The sequence below is a fragment of the Pelodiscus sinensis genome, chromosome 1 (assembly GCF_052426305.1).
Source record: "Pelodiscus sinensis isolate ZL-2025 chromosome 1, ASM5242630v1, whole genome shotgun sequence".
Lineage (NCBI taxonomy): Eukaryota > Metazoa > Chordata > Testudines > Trionychidae > Pelodiscus > Pelodiscus sinensis.
Window position 1 is genome coordinate 190914018 of NC_143052.1, and position 19878 is coordinate 190933895.

The window sequence follows — 19878 nt, forward strand, 5'->3', positions numbered from 1 at the left end:
TGAAACAGTCTGATTATTAACAGTCACCTGATGTTAATCTGGAGAGAAAAATCTTACATCTGATTTACATCTTACATCTCTTAATTAGGGAACTAAAAAACCTGAGATAATTAATGCTTTTAAAATAAAACAAAACTATAAGACAAGCATTAGAATCATGAAAGAAACAATCACACTAAAAGTATAAAGGCTGTAATAAGAATGGCAAGAGTAGTAGATGTGCATATTTTGCTGAACACATGCAGATATAAAAATAGTGTCCTGTTTTAAACATTTAGTAGTTTCCAGGTTGAAGAAAAAATATTGATATTTCAGAGAGTTTTCTTATTTCTACAATACCATCAGTGTGCAAGGAATTGCTGTACAACAGGGGAAGCTTACCACAGCTCATGAGTGCCTGCCTAAAACACTTATACTCTACAAAACAGGAAAAGTGAAGCCATTTCAATGCAAACAAAATACTTTGTTTCAGCTTTGTCTTTTCTCCTGAGCCTGCTTGCTTTGTAGGGAGGGTTCAGTGCATCAAAGCTGTTACAATTCCATTGTTTCTGATTGCTCCATAAATTGCTGCCAGTTTATACAGGAACGAGATCCTTATGCCAGGGCAGACATAGTACAACGCACAGCTGCTGGCATTTCTTTGCCATATAGCTGCTTCCTGAAAGGGAACCTGCATATGCACAATGCTCAGTATAATGGGAGAGGTGCAGGTTAAACTCTGCACTTCCTTGAACCTGTTGTTTCCCAGGTCACATCTCTACTTGCAAGAGGATTGACTGGTGATCAACCCTCCAGGGGTTCAATTTAATGGGTCTAGTAAAGACCCACCAAATCAAATGCTGAGGGCTCCCCCGTTGGCATGGGTACTCCTCAGTGTGGCAAGGAGTGAGGGAAGATGGAAAATTTTCTTCTGTTGGCCTCACAGTGGGAGGTCAACCTCAGAAAATTGGTACAAGGTACATTGATTCCAGCTACGTAATTCATGTAGCTGGAGTTGCGTTTCTTGCATTGATTTTTCTCCACCAGTGTAGACCTGGTCCCAGTGTAATGCTTAAGACTTTGAGGATGACACTATTGGTGTTTGCACTTGCTAGGCTGTTGGGGCACCAGCCACTGACCATGCAGTTGTAGGGAATCCAGTGTGTCCAGGAGAAACTAAGACAATTACTCTTGCAATAGCAAGAGTAAGATTGAAAGATCAGTTTCTCTATATTTGTAACCGTTAGCACAGGCTGGTGAAAGATGCATTCTAATGAAATCTGTGTAGCCTTTTAAAATAGCCATTTATGACAGACCAGTTAGGCTAGCCCATCTAACCAATATTTTCAGCCTTCACACTCAACCAGGCAGGGAACCACAACAGCCATTCAGAAATGGTAAAAGAAAACTTTAAATCAAACAGCCAAGAGTAAAAAGCAGCTGAACCCTAACCAGCTGATTGCAGTGAGGATGACTTGGGCCTACACAAGTTACCTTGGTAATGGACACTTCTCTCCCAGAAGGACATCACTGAGGTCTCAGGCAGCAGATGACAGAACAATTTAATGCAAGGTCAACAGCAAACTGAGCTAACATTCTGTATTAGAATTGTGGCCACTATCCTTTGTCCAACATGCTTTCTTCAGAGATTACCAACAGCAGCAGCACAGGATAGGGATGTGAACAACTAGTCAACGAGTTGCTTCCCCACACTCCCCCCTTGCTACCTCTATCAGAAAGCAGCAGCCAGCGGGTGGAGGGGGGAGTAAAGGAGGGGCTGCTTCAAAGTGGCAGCACCGCATGGAGCCTGGGGCCAGCTGGGGACTGCTTGAGTCTCCCACTAACCCCATGCTCCCTGCAGCGCTTTCGCCTTTGATATGTAGCAATAGCACTGGGGCTGTTATACTTAAAAGGTGGAGGTGCCCTTATGGACTAATCAAATAGTCAATGCAAATTGCATCAATTAGCCAATTAATCTAAATTTAACATCCCTAGCACAGGAGACACACTGTTCATGCAGAATTAGGAAGTGAAATTGGAGTGCTATATTTACTCCTAATTTCTTTTGCAAGCTTTAAAACATTGTCTTAATAGAGGACCTAAAACAGGAATTAAGAAAATGAGAAGACAACTGGCAAAACAAGGGTGGAGCAGAAAGAACGCTGCTGTGGATGCATAGAGCAGAAGGTGCTCTATTACTGTTAATTTATGCATTGGAAGACTTAACTTGAATTCAAATCATCTAGTGATTTAGAGAAACCTGAGAATTAGACTGTATGACTGTATTTTGAGCTGGGAATGTGAGTCTCAGCTTGAGGAGACCTACTCATGCTAGCCCTGATCAAGTTAGTGCCTTAAATACAGTGTAACAACAGTGACGTCACTGTCAGGAAGGGGTGGCCACCTTGAGCACATGCTTAGTGGTGGTGATGGGCACGTATGTGACGCACCTAGCCCCTCCTGCTCCTGTGGCTACATTTTATTTTTAGCATGTTAGCTTGATGAGTGATAGCAAGACTGTCTGCTTGAGCTGAGACTCACTTCCCTAACTTACTTTTGGAAAACTTAGAACACAAAGCCAAAATGAGAGAGTGTCATTGAGAGGCTTTGAGTTCTTTAGAGCACAGGTAAACATGAAAGCACGATGCACAGAGATGTAACTGGATAAGTCTGATTAGTAACATCACAGATGTACAGTAGCATTAATCAGAGTTGTGATACTAAATCCTAAAACAGCAAATTGAAGAATGAGATTCTTTGTTTTTGTCCAAGAGCCTAACCTTTCAGTTAATTTATATTTTAGAGAAACAGGGCAACTGAACATGGTATAAAAAGCCAGACAACTCAAAAGGGACTCTGAGGTAAAAGAAGCAAACAATATGGCATCTACCATGATGGATTACTGGTCGCTCTCTCAAAGGATGCTGCAGTTTACCTTAGTAGCTTCAAAATGAACATGGACTTGTCTGTTGGTGGAGCAGGAGCTAACTCCAAAGCCAGAAAGACCTAGTCAGAGTAATTTTGGAGGGTATTTCCTGAGGAATTCAGGCAAAAGTGATTGGATTTGAAGAAAAGTTTAATGAGTTACCACTTGTGTAGATGGAAATGAGAGGACGCTATTGTGAAACTACCTGCCTACTGTAATTACAAGCATACTCAAACTTGGGGGAAGGCAGTACCAAGAGCAAAGGTTCTGATCTTTCCATAACTCGTTTAACTTAAATATCTAGCTCTAGCATGTCAATCTCTCTAACCAGGTCCTTCACAACATGCACATCACTGTGGCATCTGACCACTATCAGAATTACAAGAGCATAATTAGCCCCAAAACCAAAAAACAGGTCATTAACTACCAAATGATAAAGTACAGTACTATGGGTGCTCTTCTATTCCATCCCTACTACTGGATGTATCACCATCAAAATGACTCTGTGAATACAAGTAATCTGATGAACCCAAAAGTTTTATTTCAAGTGTTCATTTTCTCCACCACCACTGGATTAAAGTTGAAAATTATTGCTTGTCAGGTCCACTTATTAGCTTGATCCTGAATTGAAAAATCAATCTAATTCCATCTGAGAGCTTTAGCATCCAGTTCAGTGCAATGTAGACTCAGGGTGCTTTAGAGTAAGGTCACACCTCCACTTACGGGAGGATTGACATTCTGCAATCACTTTTCCAGGGTTCGATTTAGTGGGTCTAATAAAGACTCGCCATATTGGACACTAAGGATGCCCCTGTTGGCCCTGGTATTCCTTGCTGCTGCGAGGAGTAAGGCAAGTCAGCAGGAGCTTTCTCTCATCGACCTCCTGCTATGGAGATGATGCCAAGTTTAGTTTAAGATAGGCTGACTCCAGCTGTGTTATTAACATAGCTGCAGTTGCGTACCTTAAGCTGACTTCCCCCCCCCCCGCATAGTGTAGACCTGGCCTTAGCAAGAATCTCTGTTTCTTCATAGTGTGTATCATACAAACCTATAGCCAGCTGCTGCTACTGGCTAACCTGGAGCATTTGAACATCACATACTGCCTTCTCAACTTAAAACAAATATTTAGTTGCGTGGAAAAGAAGTGAGGTAGAGCTTCCCAGTAAGCTCTTTAGGGTCATATAAGAATGTTCCAGAGCTGGAGTTATTGCCTTGTTGTGAAGCATTAGTTAAATTTTTGGCACTGAACCAAAGAGATCTATGGAGAAGGAGCCAGACTAAATATTTGGAGTTTATACCCAACTCCAATTTTAGCATACTCCTTCACAGAGAAGCCAAACACGGTGTTTAGGGGATTTACACCTCCAGTAAAAACTCTCCAGTACCTGATTTGCTTCCCGAGACTGCTCTTTATTTGTATGTTTAAGAACAGAACAAAATAACTACATTTTAAATTTGTCAAGTTTAAAAAATAAGCTCAGTCTTCAGAACACAAAATTTACTTTCCTGAGGGGAAAAAGTAATGCAGCCAAAAATACATTACAAATGCTCAATCAATCTATCAATTGCAAATGCTTCCAAATACTGTGGTAAAATTAAAAGTAAAAGCAGCTCTTTCTGTGTTTCCAAATAGTTTTGGATCCTCCTTATTGGGTCTTAAAAAAAAAAAAATCAGTCCAAAGATAGGGGTGGTGATTGCACTTCCATAAATCATTGTTTTGTTAGGACATGAGTGCAGAATAAATTGGGGGATAGAAGAGCGTGGTCTTTGCAGGGAAGTGCAGATTTTTTAGAGGGCAAGTTTCCTTGGTTTTCCTATTTATAAATAAACCACTGTAGGAACTGGTCACAAGGTCAAACAATGTGAAATACTCTTTGCATTATGTTCACAGTGTTGGTGAAAGGCCAGGTCACAACCAAGTACTATCGACTACTGTCCAAGCATGGAGGCTGGGTTTGGGTACAGAGTTATGCTACCATTGTGCATAACAGCCGTTCATCACGGCCTCACTGCATAGTGAGTGTCAATTATGTCCTTACGTAAGTCAAAATATTTTGTACCCTTAAACACATTTATCACTACTTAATTATTGCTAATTTAATTATTTATCTATGTTTATTGTATTAATCTCTTCTGGTATCATCCTGTACAGGTTGGACCTCCGTGGTCCAACACCTTTGGGACCTGACCCGTCCTGAACGAGACACTTTGCTGGAGTGGGGAGGTCCACTGCCCACTCCAGCCACACTGCCATTGGGCTGCAGCCCTGCTGCTGCTGGGTTCAAGCACAGCAGGCTGCCTTGCGCTCCCTAGAGACGGAGCTCCACAGTCGCCATGATCCTGCTTCTGCCGCACCTGGCCGGGACTCCCCAGGGATGGGGCTAGCCAGTTCCACTGCTGGCCTTGCCCGTGGGGCTCCCTGCCTCTGGACTCCTGGCTGGTTTGCATTCCCCAGCACTGGGAGTCTCTGGTCCAGCAACATGTTGACAGTCCCAAATTTAGGAGGTTTAACCTGTATACAATCTACAGTCATTTATCTTTCCCCAGAACCCCTCTCTTTCATTTGTAGAAGAAATCGTATAAATGAAACACGATAAATTGAGTTACCTTTACACACTACTAACTTGCATCCAAAAGAATCCCAATGACTTTGGGATGAACATGTCACATGACTGGTAATTAATTGGGTTATCATGGAGCCTAGAGGCAGGCTGTACTTGTGATCAGAACCTCTGTATGCCAAGCAGAGTTTCTGCCCTGAAGAGTTTACAGTTTAACTAGACAAGACAAAAGGAAATATTATGCCAGTTTTACAGGCAGGAAACAGAAGCACAAAGATCAGGGCTGGGCAAGATGTGGCCCGGGGGCGGATCTGGTATACCTAACACTTTGATCCGGCTTGCAGACTGCATCTGGCCACTTTCTGCTTATATCCTGCTGCCTATGTCACTGAATTTCCAGGTGTGGCTCAGGCAGCAGGATCCTATTTAAATAGCTAACAGCTCCCTGTCACAGCGCTACTCCTGCAAGGGCCAGAGCCATGAGCCCTTTGCTGTGTTTATTACTTCAAAGCCTCCATCCCTAGAAAATTCTGTATCATTTATGAATGTTAGAATCATATGGTAGGAAGAAACCTCAGGAAGTCCAACTCCCTGCCCAAAGTAGCACCAACCTCAACAAAATCATCCCAGCCAAGGTTTTGTCAAGCCAGCACTTAAAAACCTCTAGGGATGGAGATTCTGCCACCTTCCTAGGTAACCCATTCCAGTGCTTCACCACCCTCCTAGTGAAACAGTATTTTCTAGTATACAACCTAGACCTTCTCCATTGCAACTTGAGACCATTGCTCCTTGTTCTGTCATCACTGAAAACAGCCTCTCTCCAGCCTCTTTGGAACCTCCCCTCAGGTAGTTAAAGGCTGCTATCAAATCCCCCCTCACTCTTCTCTTCTAAATGGACTAAATAAGCCCAAATCCCTCAGCCTCTCCTCATAGGTAATGTGCCCCCTACTCATTTTGGTTGCCCTCCACTGAACCTTCTCCAGTGTGTCCACATCCCTTCTGTAATGGAGGGGTGGAGGAGGGAAGCAGAGTTGGACGCAGTACTCCAGATGTGACCTCACCAGCACCAAATAAAAGGGAATAATCACTTCTCTAGATCTGATGGCAGTGCTCCTCCGAATGCGCACCAATATGCCATTAGCCTTCTTGGCTACAAGGGCACTCTATTGATTCTCATCCAGCTTCTCATCCACTGTAATCCCCAGGTCTTTTTCTGCCAAACTGCTACTTAGCCAGTTGGTCCCCAGCCTGTAACAATGCTTGGGATTCTTCCATTCCAAGTGCAGAACTCTGCACTTGTCCTTGTTGAACCTCATCAGATTTCTTTTGGCTCAATCCTCCAATTTGTCCATGTCACTCTGGACCCTATCTCTGCCCTCCAATGTATCTACTTCTCCTAAGTTAGTGTCACCTGTGAACTTGCTGAGGGTGCAATCCATCCTCTCATCCAAGTCTTTGGTAAAGGTGTTGAACAAAACCAGCCCCAGTATTGACCTTTGGGGCACTCAACTTGAAACCGACCGCCAACCAGACATCAACCCATTGATCACTAGCCATTTAGCCCGACAATCTAGCCAGCTTTCTGTCCACCTTACAGTCCATTTATCCAATCCATACTTCCTTTTAATTTGCTGGCAAGGATACTGTGGGAGACCATATTAAAAGCTTTGCAAAAGTCAAGGGATATCCAGTCCACCGCCTTCCCCAAAGCCACAGAGCCAGTTACCTTGTCATAAAATACAGTGAGATTGGTCAGGCATGGCTTGCCCTTGTTAAATCCATGTTGACTGTTCCTGATCACTTTCCTTTCTTCCAAGTGCTCCAAAGTGGATTCCTTGATTCCATGATTTTTCCAGGGACTGGAGTGAGGCTGACCTGTCTGTAGTTTCTTAGATTGTCTTTCTTCTCTTTTTTAAAGATGGGCACTACATTTGCTTTTTTTCAATCATCAGGGACCTCCCCTGATCACCATGAGTTTTCAAAGATAATGGCTAACGGCTCTGCAACCACACCAGCCAATTCCCTCAGCACCCTTGGATGCATTATATTTGGCCCCATTAGATCTATTGAATAGGATTGGTCCCAGTATGGTCCAGTATGGACCCCATAATGGAGGACACCATTAGTTCTCTCTCTCCATTCTGAAATCTGACAATTTATTTCTATTCTTTGTTTCTTATCTTTTAACAAGTTATCCAAGAAAGTTCCCTCTTAAGTAAAGTAACTTGTTATAAGTTAAGAACGTTTGGTGAAGGACCTTGTTAAAGGCTTTCTGGAAATTAAGTACACTGTACCCACTGCATACAGTCCAGTCCCTTTACAGAAACCATGTTGACTTCCTCCCCAGCAAGTTACATTTAATTTATGTGTCTGACCATTCTGTTCTTTACTATAGTTTCAACTAATTTGCCTGGTACTGACATTAGACTTACTAGTCTGTAATTGTCAGGATCATCTCTACAGCCCTTTAAAAAGATTTGGTTAAGACCTGAAAGAATGGATTTAAAAAAAAATCAGAACTGTCGCAATAAATGGAAAAACAAACCAACACACCAAACAACATTTCAGAAGCCCCACACCTGAAAGATCCAGATCTTACTATACACAATTATCTAACATAATTTCTAAAATCTGCTGTATAGAACAGATTACATCTGAGAAAAGATAGATATCTCCTAAAATGAAACACTGCCAGTGATTCTGTGGCTTGGTTTGTAGTAGCACATTCCCTCTTTTATATCAGTATTCAGATATATCAGGGAACAGATGAACTCATGCTAGAGGAAGATGGGCGGACACTGAACTAATCTTTGCCCTACTGTTAGATCCACTCCACACCAGCATTGTCCAAGACAAAGTGCCACAGGATGAAAAAAGAGTTAGGAGAGCTTAAATTCAGATGTTAAGGGATGTTTTAATACCAAGGTTGCAACCTGTTCCTGGTGAAATTTTTGCATTCCTCTTCTGTGGCAGTTGTATCAGTCTTTCTGACTCATTTCCCCCCCAAACAAGTTCTACCACTGCAGACTAAATGAATATTTTGGGTGGACAGTAATGAAAACATTGTGGAGCTAAATTATTTTCAAATATGAGATTTTTCATTTGTTCACTACATTGAAGTATTTAACCTATCACAATCATTCTTTTTCAGAGATATTGAGTATAAAGAACTTCAGTTATCACTGGACCAGGTTAACATTTCTAAGTCACAGTTTTCATGTAGGAACTCAATGCCTACCTCACAAGAAACAAGAAAAGTAGCGAAACCCAAAAGTAATAAAATGAAGGCAAAACTCAGAATGACTCCTTATCCGCAACAGGTAACTTTCACTAATACTCAACTACAAGTACAGAGAGCATTTGTGGGAATAGCTTGATCATCATGAGATTTACCTGCTGATAGCAGAATGGTGCCAAAAAAATCCCTTGAAATTCAAGACTTGTCCTTTTTTGGGGGTCACGAGAAGGCCATTGTAAATGGCACAGCAGAAATAGAGAAAACATGGGATTGGGCAAGGAGAGTTTTCAGGGTTATTTGGCTGTCATTCAGAACTCAAAGGTTTTGGATTTTAGATTTTCAGATTTTGGCAAAAAAAGAACACTAACTCAGAACAGATACTGTCTGGCTTATTTGAGCTGGTGTAAAAATACACCAATATTTATTTGCTAACTAAGGATCTGGCTCCAAATTAATGTTGTCAGCTTCCTCATGTAGCAGAGTATAGCTTGGTAGATAGGATGCTGACATGGGATTTAGGAGACCTTGGTTCAATTTCTGGTCTGCTGGGTGACTGGGCAAATCACCTATTCTCCCTGTGCCTCTGTTTCCCAGTCTATAAAATAGGGAATAAGAATATTGACCTCCTTTGTAACAGCCCTCGGAAATGATAAAAACTGGATTTTTTATGTATCAGAAATGGGGAAAAACTAACATAGTGGGAGCCAGTAAAGCATGTATAGGAAGTTTGTGTTGTGGTATTTAACAGACATAGAAAGAACAGATCTTAATTTGCCAACTTTTCAAAGCTTCCCACATTAATCTTTTTAACATAAGCAAATGACACTCATATGTCATTTAATCAAGATTACCTGTTTTCGTGACAGTATATCCTTTGATCTCTATGTACATAACAGCTTTCCTTGCCCTTAAGATGACTTGAGGCAGTGCCGAAGTTATTTTTCTGTTACAACAAAATTACTGCTATTTTTAGTCAGTGAACAGTATTCTCAGGTGGCCCCCAACTTGCGACGCGATTGGTTCCTAGGGAAGCGTCACAAGTCAGGGGGCGTCATAACTTGAACCCACATTTACGATAGGTGCCATCATAAATGAAGGCTAAGGATGCAAATCGGGAGTTTTCAGTCCCTTCTGCACTTACAAAAATGGTCATAAGTGTGTGGGGGGGGTCGCAACTCTGTCCGTCGTAACGCGGGGGTTTCTTGTATTTACATAGCAGCATGTATCCTGAAGGATCTCCACGGAGTCGCAAACCTGCCATTTAAAAGGATCTCCACAGTTTTGAAAAGCAGCCAGTTTTTGTGTACAGTGTACCATTTGGTGTACAGTATTCCTTACACCGTGATTAAACTCTGTCGAGTTACAAAATAGAGGGGAAAGTTTAGATAGGCATAATAATCTGGTATTGGCCACTGTTGGCAGACAGGATACTGGGCTAGATGGACCTTTGGCCTGCCCCAGTATGGCCATTCTTATGTTCTAATCTGAGTAAGATTTTTGACTGAACACTATGATTAAGGGATCAACTCTGGGGAAAAGTCACATGGAGTTTTTAATATAAATTGATCAGTAGCCTTATTTCACAGCAACTATATACTTTAATACAGTGCCTTTGTGGGAGATGTTTACTCAGGGAAGAATGCTATCTACTGAGACATTGACATCATTTGCATCACCAGTTTTCCTTACAACTTCAGTGTCAAAGTATTGACCCGCCTCAACACTACTTAGCTTATGAGATTTAATGAGGTCATAGTTCCAGGTGGCAGGGCTGGAGGCTACTACACTGCAGTGTTACATGGATACAGTTGAACACTTTTATTTTTCAGCAATTCAGTTCATTCCAAACAGACAAACTGGAATGTGGCCAGGTTGGAAGCTGGAGATCCAGCCCTCCAGGGAGTGTTGGCACCATACAAGAACAGAACTTCCATTCAGAAAACAGTGAACTTTTGTATGCGCCCTCGTATAGTTTGCCTTTCTCTTACCATTATGGACACTTCCCTGTAGAGTCTCATGTCTTCAGTAGCAAAAAACAAATGCCTTCTAAATGTGGGCAAGCTCAAGGATCACCTTGTGAAGTGGCTCGTTTTTTCTTGAGTACGCTGCAGACAAGTGGAGAGCGCCAATGGCATTACACCAATTCTTTAGTACCCACCAGCCAGTCGCCATCTAAAAATCTTCCTGATCAAGCAGTGAATATCGCACGTCATAATCTTGCACAGAGTTATGAAGGTGAGTGTTGTTTAAAAAAATAAGCAGCATAGCACACAGATATTTTTAATGGGTATGTTTAAAATATGAAATATGGAACTGAACACAAAAAAAGTGTGGGTTTAACATCCAGAATGTTTAGAAGGTATGCTGTCATGACATTTAGACCTACTCTTTTACCCCTTTGAACACTTGAATAGGAATTTCATGTAGTTTAAAAAAGCCAATGGGTTTTTGTTAGTTTGTAAAACAAAAAAAAGCCATGAGTGTAAATTTTCATAAAAGCCAATTCTTTTACAGGACAATTCCCAAGGTTGTTCATACAGTTAGTTTAAATGCAGGTTCAGAATGTGCCAGCATGATCAGAAAGAAGTGGAAGTACTCACATCTGCACCTACAACTCAAACGCAAAAGCCAAAGTACAGGCGTGATTGCATACATACAAAAGGGAAGCCATGCTTTTCAAAAATGTACCTATTTTTAAAGTATTAGTCTTACTGTTTCCCTAATTAATGTAATTAGTAAGTGTTTTTAGGATTGAAATTAATGGGAAATTGTCTTGTTTACTAATTTTCTTCGGGCAATGACTTCACTGATGGGAGTTGTTCCACCTGACCACAAAGATGGGGGCAACTCAACTCAGGATGTTGGCCTCTTCCACCGAGCAACCTACAGAAGTGTACTCTTAAGGCTTTAGGAAATGGTATATGAAAAAATAAAATAAGAGGGTGAAAAAAAATCAGTCCTCTCCTTGTGTGAAATAGGTTTTAAATATTTCTTTACTCAGTGGTTAACTGCATACATCACTCTGCAGAAAAGAAAAACAGTGGTAATGGGAGCCTGCAAGTAACATAGATAAACTGGAAACCACTAGTTAAGACTGAATAGCAGAGATATTTCCAGAAGAAAGGAAGTTTACCATTCTTCTGTGCAATGTCTTGACTGGTGGGAAACCATGAGACAACAGATTGGATCAAAAGCTTTTAGTGAGCCCAGGATTCATTCACCTGGGCACCCTGTTCTGAAAAGTGATGCCTGAAGATGCAGGACGATTGATTTTAATGTGACTGACTAAACTGGCTTTCAAGTAATATCTGTGGCCTTACTCATCTCTGCCATGAAGGCCAAAGCAGTCTGTGGCCATGATATTGCCATGTTCTTTAGTGAATGAGTCTTGAAGACTTTGTGTATCTTGGTTCCTGAGACTTTGTATCCAATTTGCAAATACAAGTCTACCTTTGCATTTTGGGTGAAAAAAAACAACAAGGAAAGAGTTCCGTATTGCCTTGTTCAATGTAAATACATTTTCTGAGCAAAGTGGACATTAAGGTTGTTCCAAACTCCTCTCATGAATGTTGTGAATTTGCATAAGGTGACAAGAGTACAGTTTCTTAACTAGTGTGAAAAGGTGTATTTATTTCCAGAATAAAATTGAGGGGGTAGAGAGAGTTGACAGGAAAAGAGTCCAGAATTGATTCTTCGCCATTGTAAAAACAGCTTCTACTCCACACAGTTCAGCCCTAGGAAATGAGCAGTAAATGTCTTATGTTATTACAAGAATTGCACTGCTTTTGCTTGGGAAAGGAGTCATTTTGTCTGTTAGAGTTTATATACTGTTTTGTATGAAATTTCCAAAAAGAAGTATTTGCGAGATAATTTTTGATAAGTAAAAGGAAAAATTAAGTCCAGCATGCTGGACCAAATTTTTCTATTAGTCAGGTACTGCATCTGAAATCCATGGAAATGGTGTGTAGTTGGCTTCACTAGTGTCTGTAGCAGTACTGTGACTATTTTAGGTGTATGGATGTCAGCAATTACTGAAGGGTGAACCCTAAGTAAGGATACCTACACCATGGCTGGCAGTGTGATTTCCAGCATAGGTTGACAGATATAAGCTTGTTCTGTTTGAGCTAGCATGCTAAAAATAGCACTGTAGCTTGAGGTAACGGAGGCAGCAACTTGGGTACAAACCCACTCATACCTCTACGTTACATACCAGGGATGTTAGGACAAGTCGACTATCTGATATCCCTTCTCTCCCTTTCCCCCCTTGCTGCCTCTGTCAGATACTTCAAAGCAGCAGCGCCACACAGCTGAGCTCAGGATCAGCTGTGCAGCGCTGCCACGCCTGGAGCCCAGGGTTAGCTGAGGACCCCAGGTTCTGGAGAAATGCCACGTGGAACCCGTGGTCAACTGGGGAGTCCCCAGCTAATCCCGGGTTCTGCTAAAGTGCCACGCGAAGCCCGAAACCCCAGCTGACCCCGGGCTTTGCGTGGCATTTCAAATCTGCAGTGCAGCATGGAGCCCAGGTTAAGTGGAAGAGTCCCGCTGAATCCTCCACTGACCCCGGGCTCCATGCAGCGCTGCCGACTCTTGTGCATTTCAAAGCTGCCACGTAGCGTGCAGCCCAGAGTCAGTAGGACTTCCCAATGGGGGCTCTTGTACCTTTCAAAGGAGGAATGTGGAAGTGCCTATCGACTAGCCGAGTAGTTGATCAAAATTCCATCAACTACTCGACTAGTAAATTAACCATTACATACATGAGTGGCTTCCCCCAGCTAGACTGCTATTTTTAATATGCTAGATCAAAAGAAAACCTAGTGCTTCTGCCTGCACTGGTAAGCACATCCTAACTGTAATGTTGCCATACCTTATAAGATGTTGGGTGAAATTTTTGAAAGAGCCAAGGTCTGTTTTTCAGAAGTCACTTAGGAGCCTTACATCAAATTAAGCACTGTCCATACCAGCACTGTGTTGGTGGGAGATGCTCTCTCAATGACATAGCTTCCGCCTCTTGTGAAGGCTGAGTTTTATGCTGACAGGAAAACACTCGCCCATTGCCATTAATGCATCTTCAGCAGATGTGCTACACAAGCAATCATGGTGGTGCAGAATAGAAAGCTCAGATTGTTACTAACTAGAAACAGCATTTTATATTCTGGCTGAATATTGCTTAACTTCAGTCAGAGAGGATAGAACTAAAATAGGTAGGTAGCTTCTCTCATTATTGTAGGCAAAATGGCATGAAACAGAAATGCAGTGTGAGACAAAAAGAAAACAATGCAACCAGTTACTGACTAATGAATCCTTAAACCCTGGACAGAATAGAGCTTATTGAGAAAAGATCTAGCAGACATTTTTGTGTTTCAGAGAGATAGATGGATGAAACCAAAATACCACATTCAAATATATCTGAAGATATTCTGGGATACCCGGGATCCAAATCTGACTTTGCACCTTAGGCTCATCCATGATTTAATATTCTGACCTTCAAACATTAAGTTTTTGGACTGTTTTTGACCTATCAGAATCTCTCTTAAAAGCAAAAAGTATAATATTCTTATAGTAAATTGGCATTTCAGCTTCTCTGCTACAGATATTTTTAATGTCTAATGCTAGATTTTGTTTCAAAGAAACAATTAAAAAAACCAATAAAGGACATAAGTCTAGATCCCTTTGTTGATGGCTTCTGTAAGGGTGTATCTAGACTACAGGGTTTTTTCGAAAAAATGTGGCCTTTTTCCGAAAAAACTTCCCCTGCATCTAGACTGCTGCCACGTTCTTTCAAAAGTAAATCGAAAGAATGCAGCAGCTTTTTCGACCGCAGAAAACCTCGTTTTATGAGGATTAACGCCTTTTTTGAAAGTGCTCTGTTATCTAGATGTTCTTTTTCGAAAGAGGCTTGCAGTCTAGATGTAGCCTAAGAGTCCAACTACTATTTCCTCCCAAATTGGCAACAAGAGTCAAGTCCTGTTTGACTCTCAATTGCATACATAATACAAATGTAACGTATTTTGGGGATAGATTTTTGAAACCTTCACAAAGAAGTTTCAGCAGTATAAAATTTTGATACACTTGATTTGTTAAGAGTCACACTAATATTCCTTTTTAAATGTTTAAGTCCTTGTTAAATTTCCTGATTTAATCATTTTTTAAAAAAACACCAATTTACAGTCTTTTAGACAATGAGAAGTTCATTTAACAATGCAATCAAAACATTTGCCTAGTTGAAAAGTAGAAATGTGGAGCAACTAAACTATCAGCTGCCTTACACACTCTTTTTTCAGCACAGTCAAAGGGTCTGAGTCAAAGCTACTAAAGTCATCCAGTTTTGGATAAAATTCAAACTTCGCTGGTATTAATATTAAATTTTAAAAAGTGATTGTCTCTAACACAACTCATAGTACATGAGCTCCATTCATCAGCAATTAATATTCTTTATTTTCCCTAAAAGTGCCCATACCTAACAGAAGATACAGCCAAGATGCTACATGTGACAGCTTTACAAGCTCTGCAACATCCATGACAAACACCAGATACAAAGAAGAGATTTACAACTCCAGTATCACGAAACCCAGCAAAATGGAAAGCCGATTACATTCATCTCATCATCTCATTAAAGAAGAAAACAAATTAGCTTTCAGCAGAGACCTACAAGAAAAAGTGTTTATCAATGAAAAGACTTTTTCAAACTCCATAGCTAATTCTTTGTTACCAAAATCAGAATGTTTCCAGGCTAAAGCTATTGGACAATTAAGTCATCTCCTGCCAGTGCCAACAGTATATGAACAAACACGGAGAATATGTATGAAAGAACCAAGATATGGGCATATTAGCCATCACGCTACAAATCTGGATGAACTAGACAACAGTGACAGAATGACAGTAAAGCTTGATCATGATTCTGAAAACGAACACATGATGGATACCAGAACTACTGGACAAGTCCCATTTGTATTTCTCAACTATCACCATGTTTTAGCCAAACATGGTACATTTCAAACTTCATCGTGTACAGCAACAGGACATGTAGCAGAAAATTATGGATACACTTCTGAAGAGGTAAATACATTTATTTATAAAAACCAAAGTCCATCATCAGCCTCTTCTCCAGAAACCCATAAGGAGACTGCACTACCCCATTATATTGGAACGTCTGTAATAATAGCCAATGGGAGGTGACAATAATAGAAACATATATCTTAATTAAAAACAAATCCGAACTGTAATGATTTCTAAAAAGCATGAGAAAACATGGCTACATTTACTGAGCATGGCAGAAGGTCAGTGAGAGAAACTTGTGTGTGTTCTTGGCAAGTCATGTGTAATAGTACCTTAAAGGTCAAAAAAATACACATCTAGCTTCAGTGCTTCATTGTTACAGATTAACTTCTGGTGTAGAGTCTGCTAGTAAGAAGCCATATAAAGATCATATTTTTGTTATTTTACAACATGTAATACAATTAAAGGGTGTTATATGCCTAGAATTATACAGAGACAACTATTTTTTCTTTTTTTTAAAAACAGGACTCTAAGTATATTCAAGATTTTTACCATTAATATAAACCATAAAATTTTGTTTAAATGTTATGACAGACACTGTGAAATATTATAGCAATTTTGCATCTGTATTGTAAATGATCAGACAAATGAACTGTGTATAAAACATGGTAATTAATCCTAAGTATCCATGAAATAACTGCATGAGCTAGTGACAAATCACTGTGTCTTGGAATGCTTATTATTTTAATAGTCTAAAACAAAGTTTGATCATTCTAGCTTTTTGATATATTTTAACATGGAGTCAGGAATTCATAGCTTGTTGCAATCATGGTGTATTTCAGAGGGATGATAAAATGTCAAACTCAAAGACACAAGGTATATATTAATTGATTTTGTCATAGCAAGACTGGCACAACAAAGTCATACAGCAAGGACTGAAAATTACTCTCAACAACAACAACAAAGCTATGATAAAAAATAACTTTTTGAAGTGTGTACCAGTGGGAGGAGAATGTGAACTTTTTCAAACAAATTAAGAGACCATCGTGATAGGAACACTAGAAATTTTTTATTATAGATAAGTGAAGGAAATAATAAAGAGAGTTCAGTGAAACCTTTACAAGCTTGGTTCAAATCGTGTCCACAATTTCTAAAGTCATGAAAACGTTCAGGTTTTAACAAGCTGGTCTCTCTCAAAGTGAATTCTTCTTATCGACCCTAAGTAAAGATTCGGGTTTAACAGATCCCCTCATACCACAAAAAACTTTGATGGACAGTTTGGACATACGAAACATCTGCAAGTTACAAAAAGCTGTTGGAGTACATTTGTGTTTAGAGCTGACCATTTGGCACAGCTCTCGTTGTTAGGTGTAGTCAATGACATCGAGGAAAAACATTTAAAATTAGCAGAAAATCCCCAGCTGCTTGGTTATGTTTAGTATTTTCAATAAAGTACCAATTTTTAATTTTTACCTGTTCCTATGATGTACAAATTTGGAAATAAAGAGACATAGGTTTTTACAATAGAGTTACAAACACCAGAGTTGCAAACTAACCAGTTAACCATACCCCTCATTTGGAACTGGAAGTACACAATCAGGCAACAGCAGAGATGCCCCCTTACCTGAATATAGCACACGACTAGGTTAAATGTAAACTACTAAAAAAGCAAAGCAAAGCAGCACTTTGCCTTCTGTATAATAAAGTTTCAAAGCTGTTAATGTTCAGTTGAAAACTTTCGAGAGAACCATGTTTTGTTCAGTTGCAAACATTTCAGAGTTATGAACACTCTCTAAAGTTCTTCTACTGCATGTATGTTCTGCAGAGTAGACATGATCAGCATACAAAGCCTTCTCCATCACCTCCCCAAATTCTTTATGCTCTTGAGAAAATGACGAACGATTCCCTAAAATGTAAACATTAACAAATGGAAACAATGGAGCCAGATTTTTTTTTAAATAGGACGATTGCACTGTAGACTTGAATCTGCAATATTTAGCTTCATTTTTTAGTTCACTTGAAGGCTAGATTACATTATAAAAGCTTTTATCTGCCACAGCTAAATAGAAATGTCTCATGCTCTGTAGGAGTATCGCTAAAGAAAGTACTCATGTCTTGTGCAATATGGAAAAATACATGCTCATGAATTATACCTTATTAAAGACAAATATGTTAAAAGTTGTTATAAAATATAAACATTTTTAATCAATAAAGAATTTTCTGTATTTCATACACAGCAACAAAATTCATTCACCTTCCTAGGTTTTTATGAATACTTAAAATAGTAAATGTTTAAACACAGTAAGCAGAAATGCTTTAAAGATGTGTGTTAAAAACAATTTTCTATATTTTTACTGCCTTACTATGAAAAGATCAATAGCATCAAGAAAGCCTTATTTTGCAAGTCATCTGATGCATTCAACTTGCAAGGTCACAGTTAACTTAGTTTTTAAATTGCATAAAGTACTTTTTTCCTTTGCCCTTGCATACTTTCATTATAATGCTCAACAAAAGTATTTACTAGTAGTTACTAGAATTTTGATGCCTTTACAAAAATGTAAGTGCACTCTGTGCTTCTCTAAAGATAGAAGGGGGGAGGGAGTCAGGTCTAAAAGGAATTTTACAAGTGATTCCGATTAAGGGTATTGATATGATTAGATAGAAGTGTTTTGTTTTCATTGTTTAATTGACCTTCCAAACTGGTATTACTAATAGATGTACCCAGTTTAATTCCTGAAAGAGTCATGATGCCAAAACTTGTGTGTTAATATTTTAATATTAAAAATGTCTGTCAATGAGCAAACTAACATTGTCTGCATTGTTAAAAGGAAACCTGGTGAGCAACACTCTCATACTGCATTTTGTTACATATATCATTAGTAAGGTGTGCTGCACACAAAAATCAGTATTTCTCTGTTCTCCTGCATAGGTCTTCATTATGAAAACATGATTTCAGAAAGGTACAAATTTAGCTTTAGGTTTTTTTAAAAAGTACAATACCACAAAGCATTTTCCAGCATCTACTTTGTTATTTATATTTTGTGCCTGTATTCAATGAATATGCATTATAGAGGTGTTTCATCATTCTGCAGATGTTTTACAATATATGAGGTTCTGATACATAGAGGGTTATAGTTAGAAAATAGAGAATCAATTATGCATTTACATATGATAATGTGGATTAAGTTTCAGAACATATATTTGTAACTAAAAAACCAAATGTGCAACATTTCCCCAGGACACCCCAAAATAGAAACACTGATTGCATATTCACATCTGGAACATGAATGAAGAATTCTATAAAGTAGGAGTTTAGATATATACTTTGACAGTTAAAGGACAGATGTTCACTGTGCATTCTCAGCACGGTATACGGTGCAAGAATTGAGGGCAATTTTTTTAATATTAGGAAAATATTCCACGTAGGTGGAGTGTAAATCAGAATATGCTAGGGGAAAAAATTTCATTTCCCTTCTCTCTACCTTATTCATTTGAGCCAGAAATACTTCATTGTGCTACTCAACAGATTTTTTTACTTCTTAGGGGGATTCTTGGCATGGCAAGGAAAGTACGTAAAGAGAAATATAGTGCTTTAATGAAGAAAGAAATTGGAAACAATCATTTATTGGTGTCTCAAAGTTTGTATGCTATTAGCAGAAATATCACAACACTAAGTGCAGTAATGCACTTTTCTATTGAATACAGCCCTGAAGTTTCTAAAGAGTTACTCAGTGGATTTACTCATTCAAAAAACAGTGATATGCACAACTTAAAAGTGAGAAAATAAAGCTCACACAAAGCAGATGCTATTTTTATGAAAGAATGGGATATCTGCTGGAATAGTAGTACTTTTCTGAAATTCACAAAATGTTCCATCCAGTAAATGTATTTTTTCAATCCATCTCAGTTATTCTCAGAACACGTGTGTTTGGGTCCACTTTCCCCCAAATCATTATTTTTTGTAATATGATGCAGAAATGAAGCATTTGGCAAATACATGTGAAAAGTAAACAAAAAATACACACACACTATTAATGATCAAAATTATGCATGTAATTCTTAAAAATAAAGCATCTTTTGCTTATTTATTACATAAAAGTGTTCATAAATACTCTAGCCAAGAGTACTGGGTTTGACTTTTTAAAAATACAAGCATAAAGTGTAGAAGACACATAGC

At 39.3% G+C, this 19878-nt stretch overlaps 1 protein-coding gene across 1 annotated transcript in view; it reads left to right on the top strand.

Annotated features, from left to right (window-relative positions):
- Positions 1–17917, top strand: part of SIM2 (SIM bHLH transcription factor 2) — an 82949-nt gene extending 65032 nt beyond the window's left edge. Inside the window, exons 8-11 of the mRNA XM_006125990.5 lie at positions 4798–4945; positions 8619–8787; positions 10535–10940; positions 15154–17917. Of these exons, the coding sequence (XP_006126052.2) occupies positions 4798–4945; positions 8619–8787; positions 10535–10940; positions 15154–15881 (1451 nt within the window). The 3' untranslated portion in view covers positions 15882–17917. The remainder of the gene's footprint in view (positions 1–4797; positions 4946–8618; positions 8788–10534; positions 10941–15153) is intronic.
- The last annotated feature ends 1961 nt before the right edge of the window (positions 17918–19878 follow it).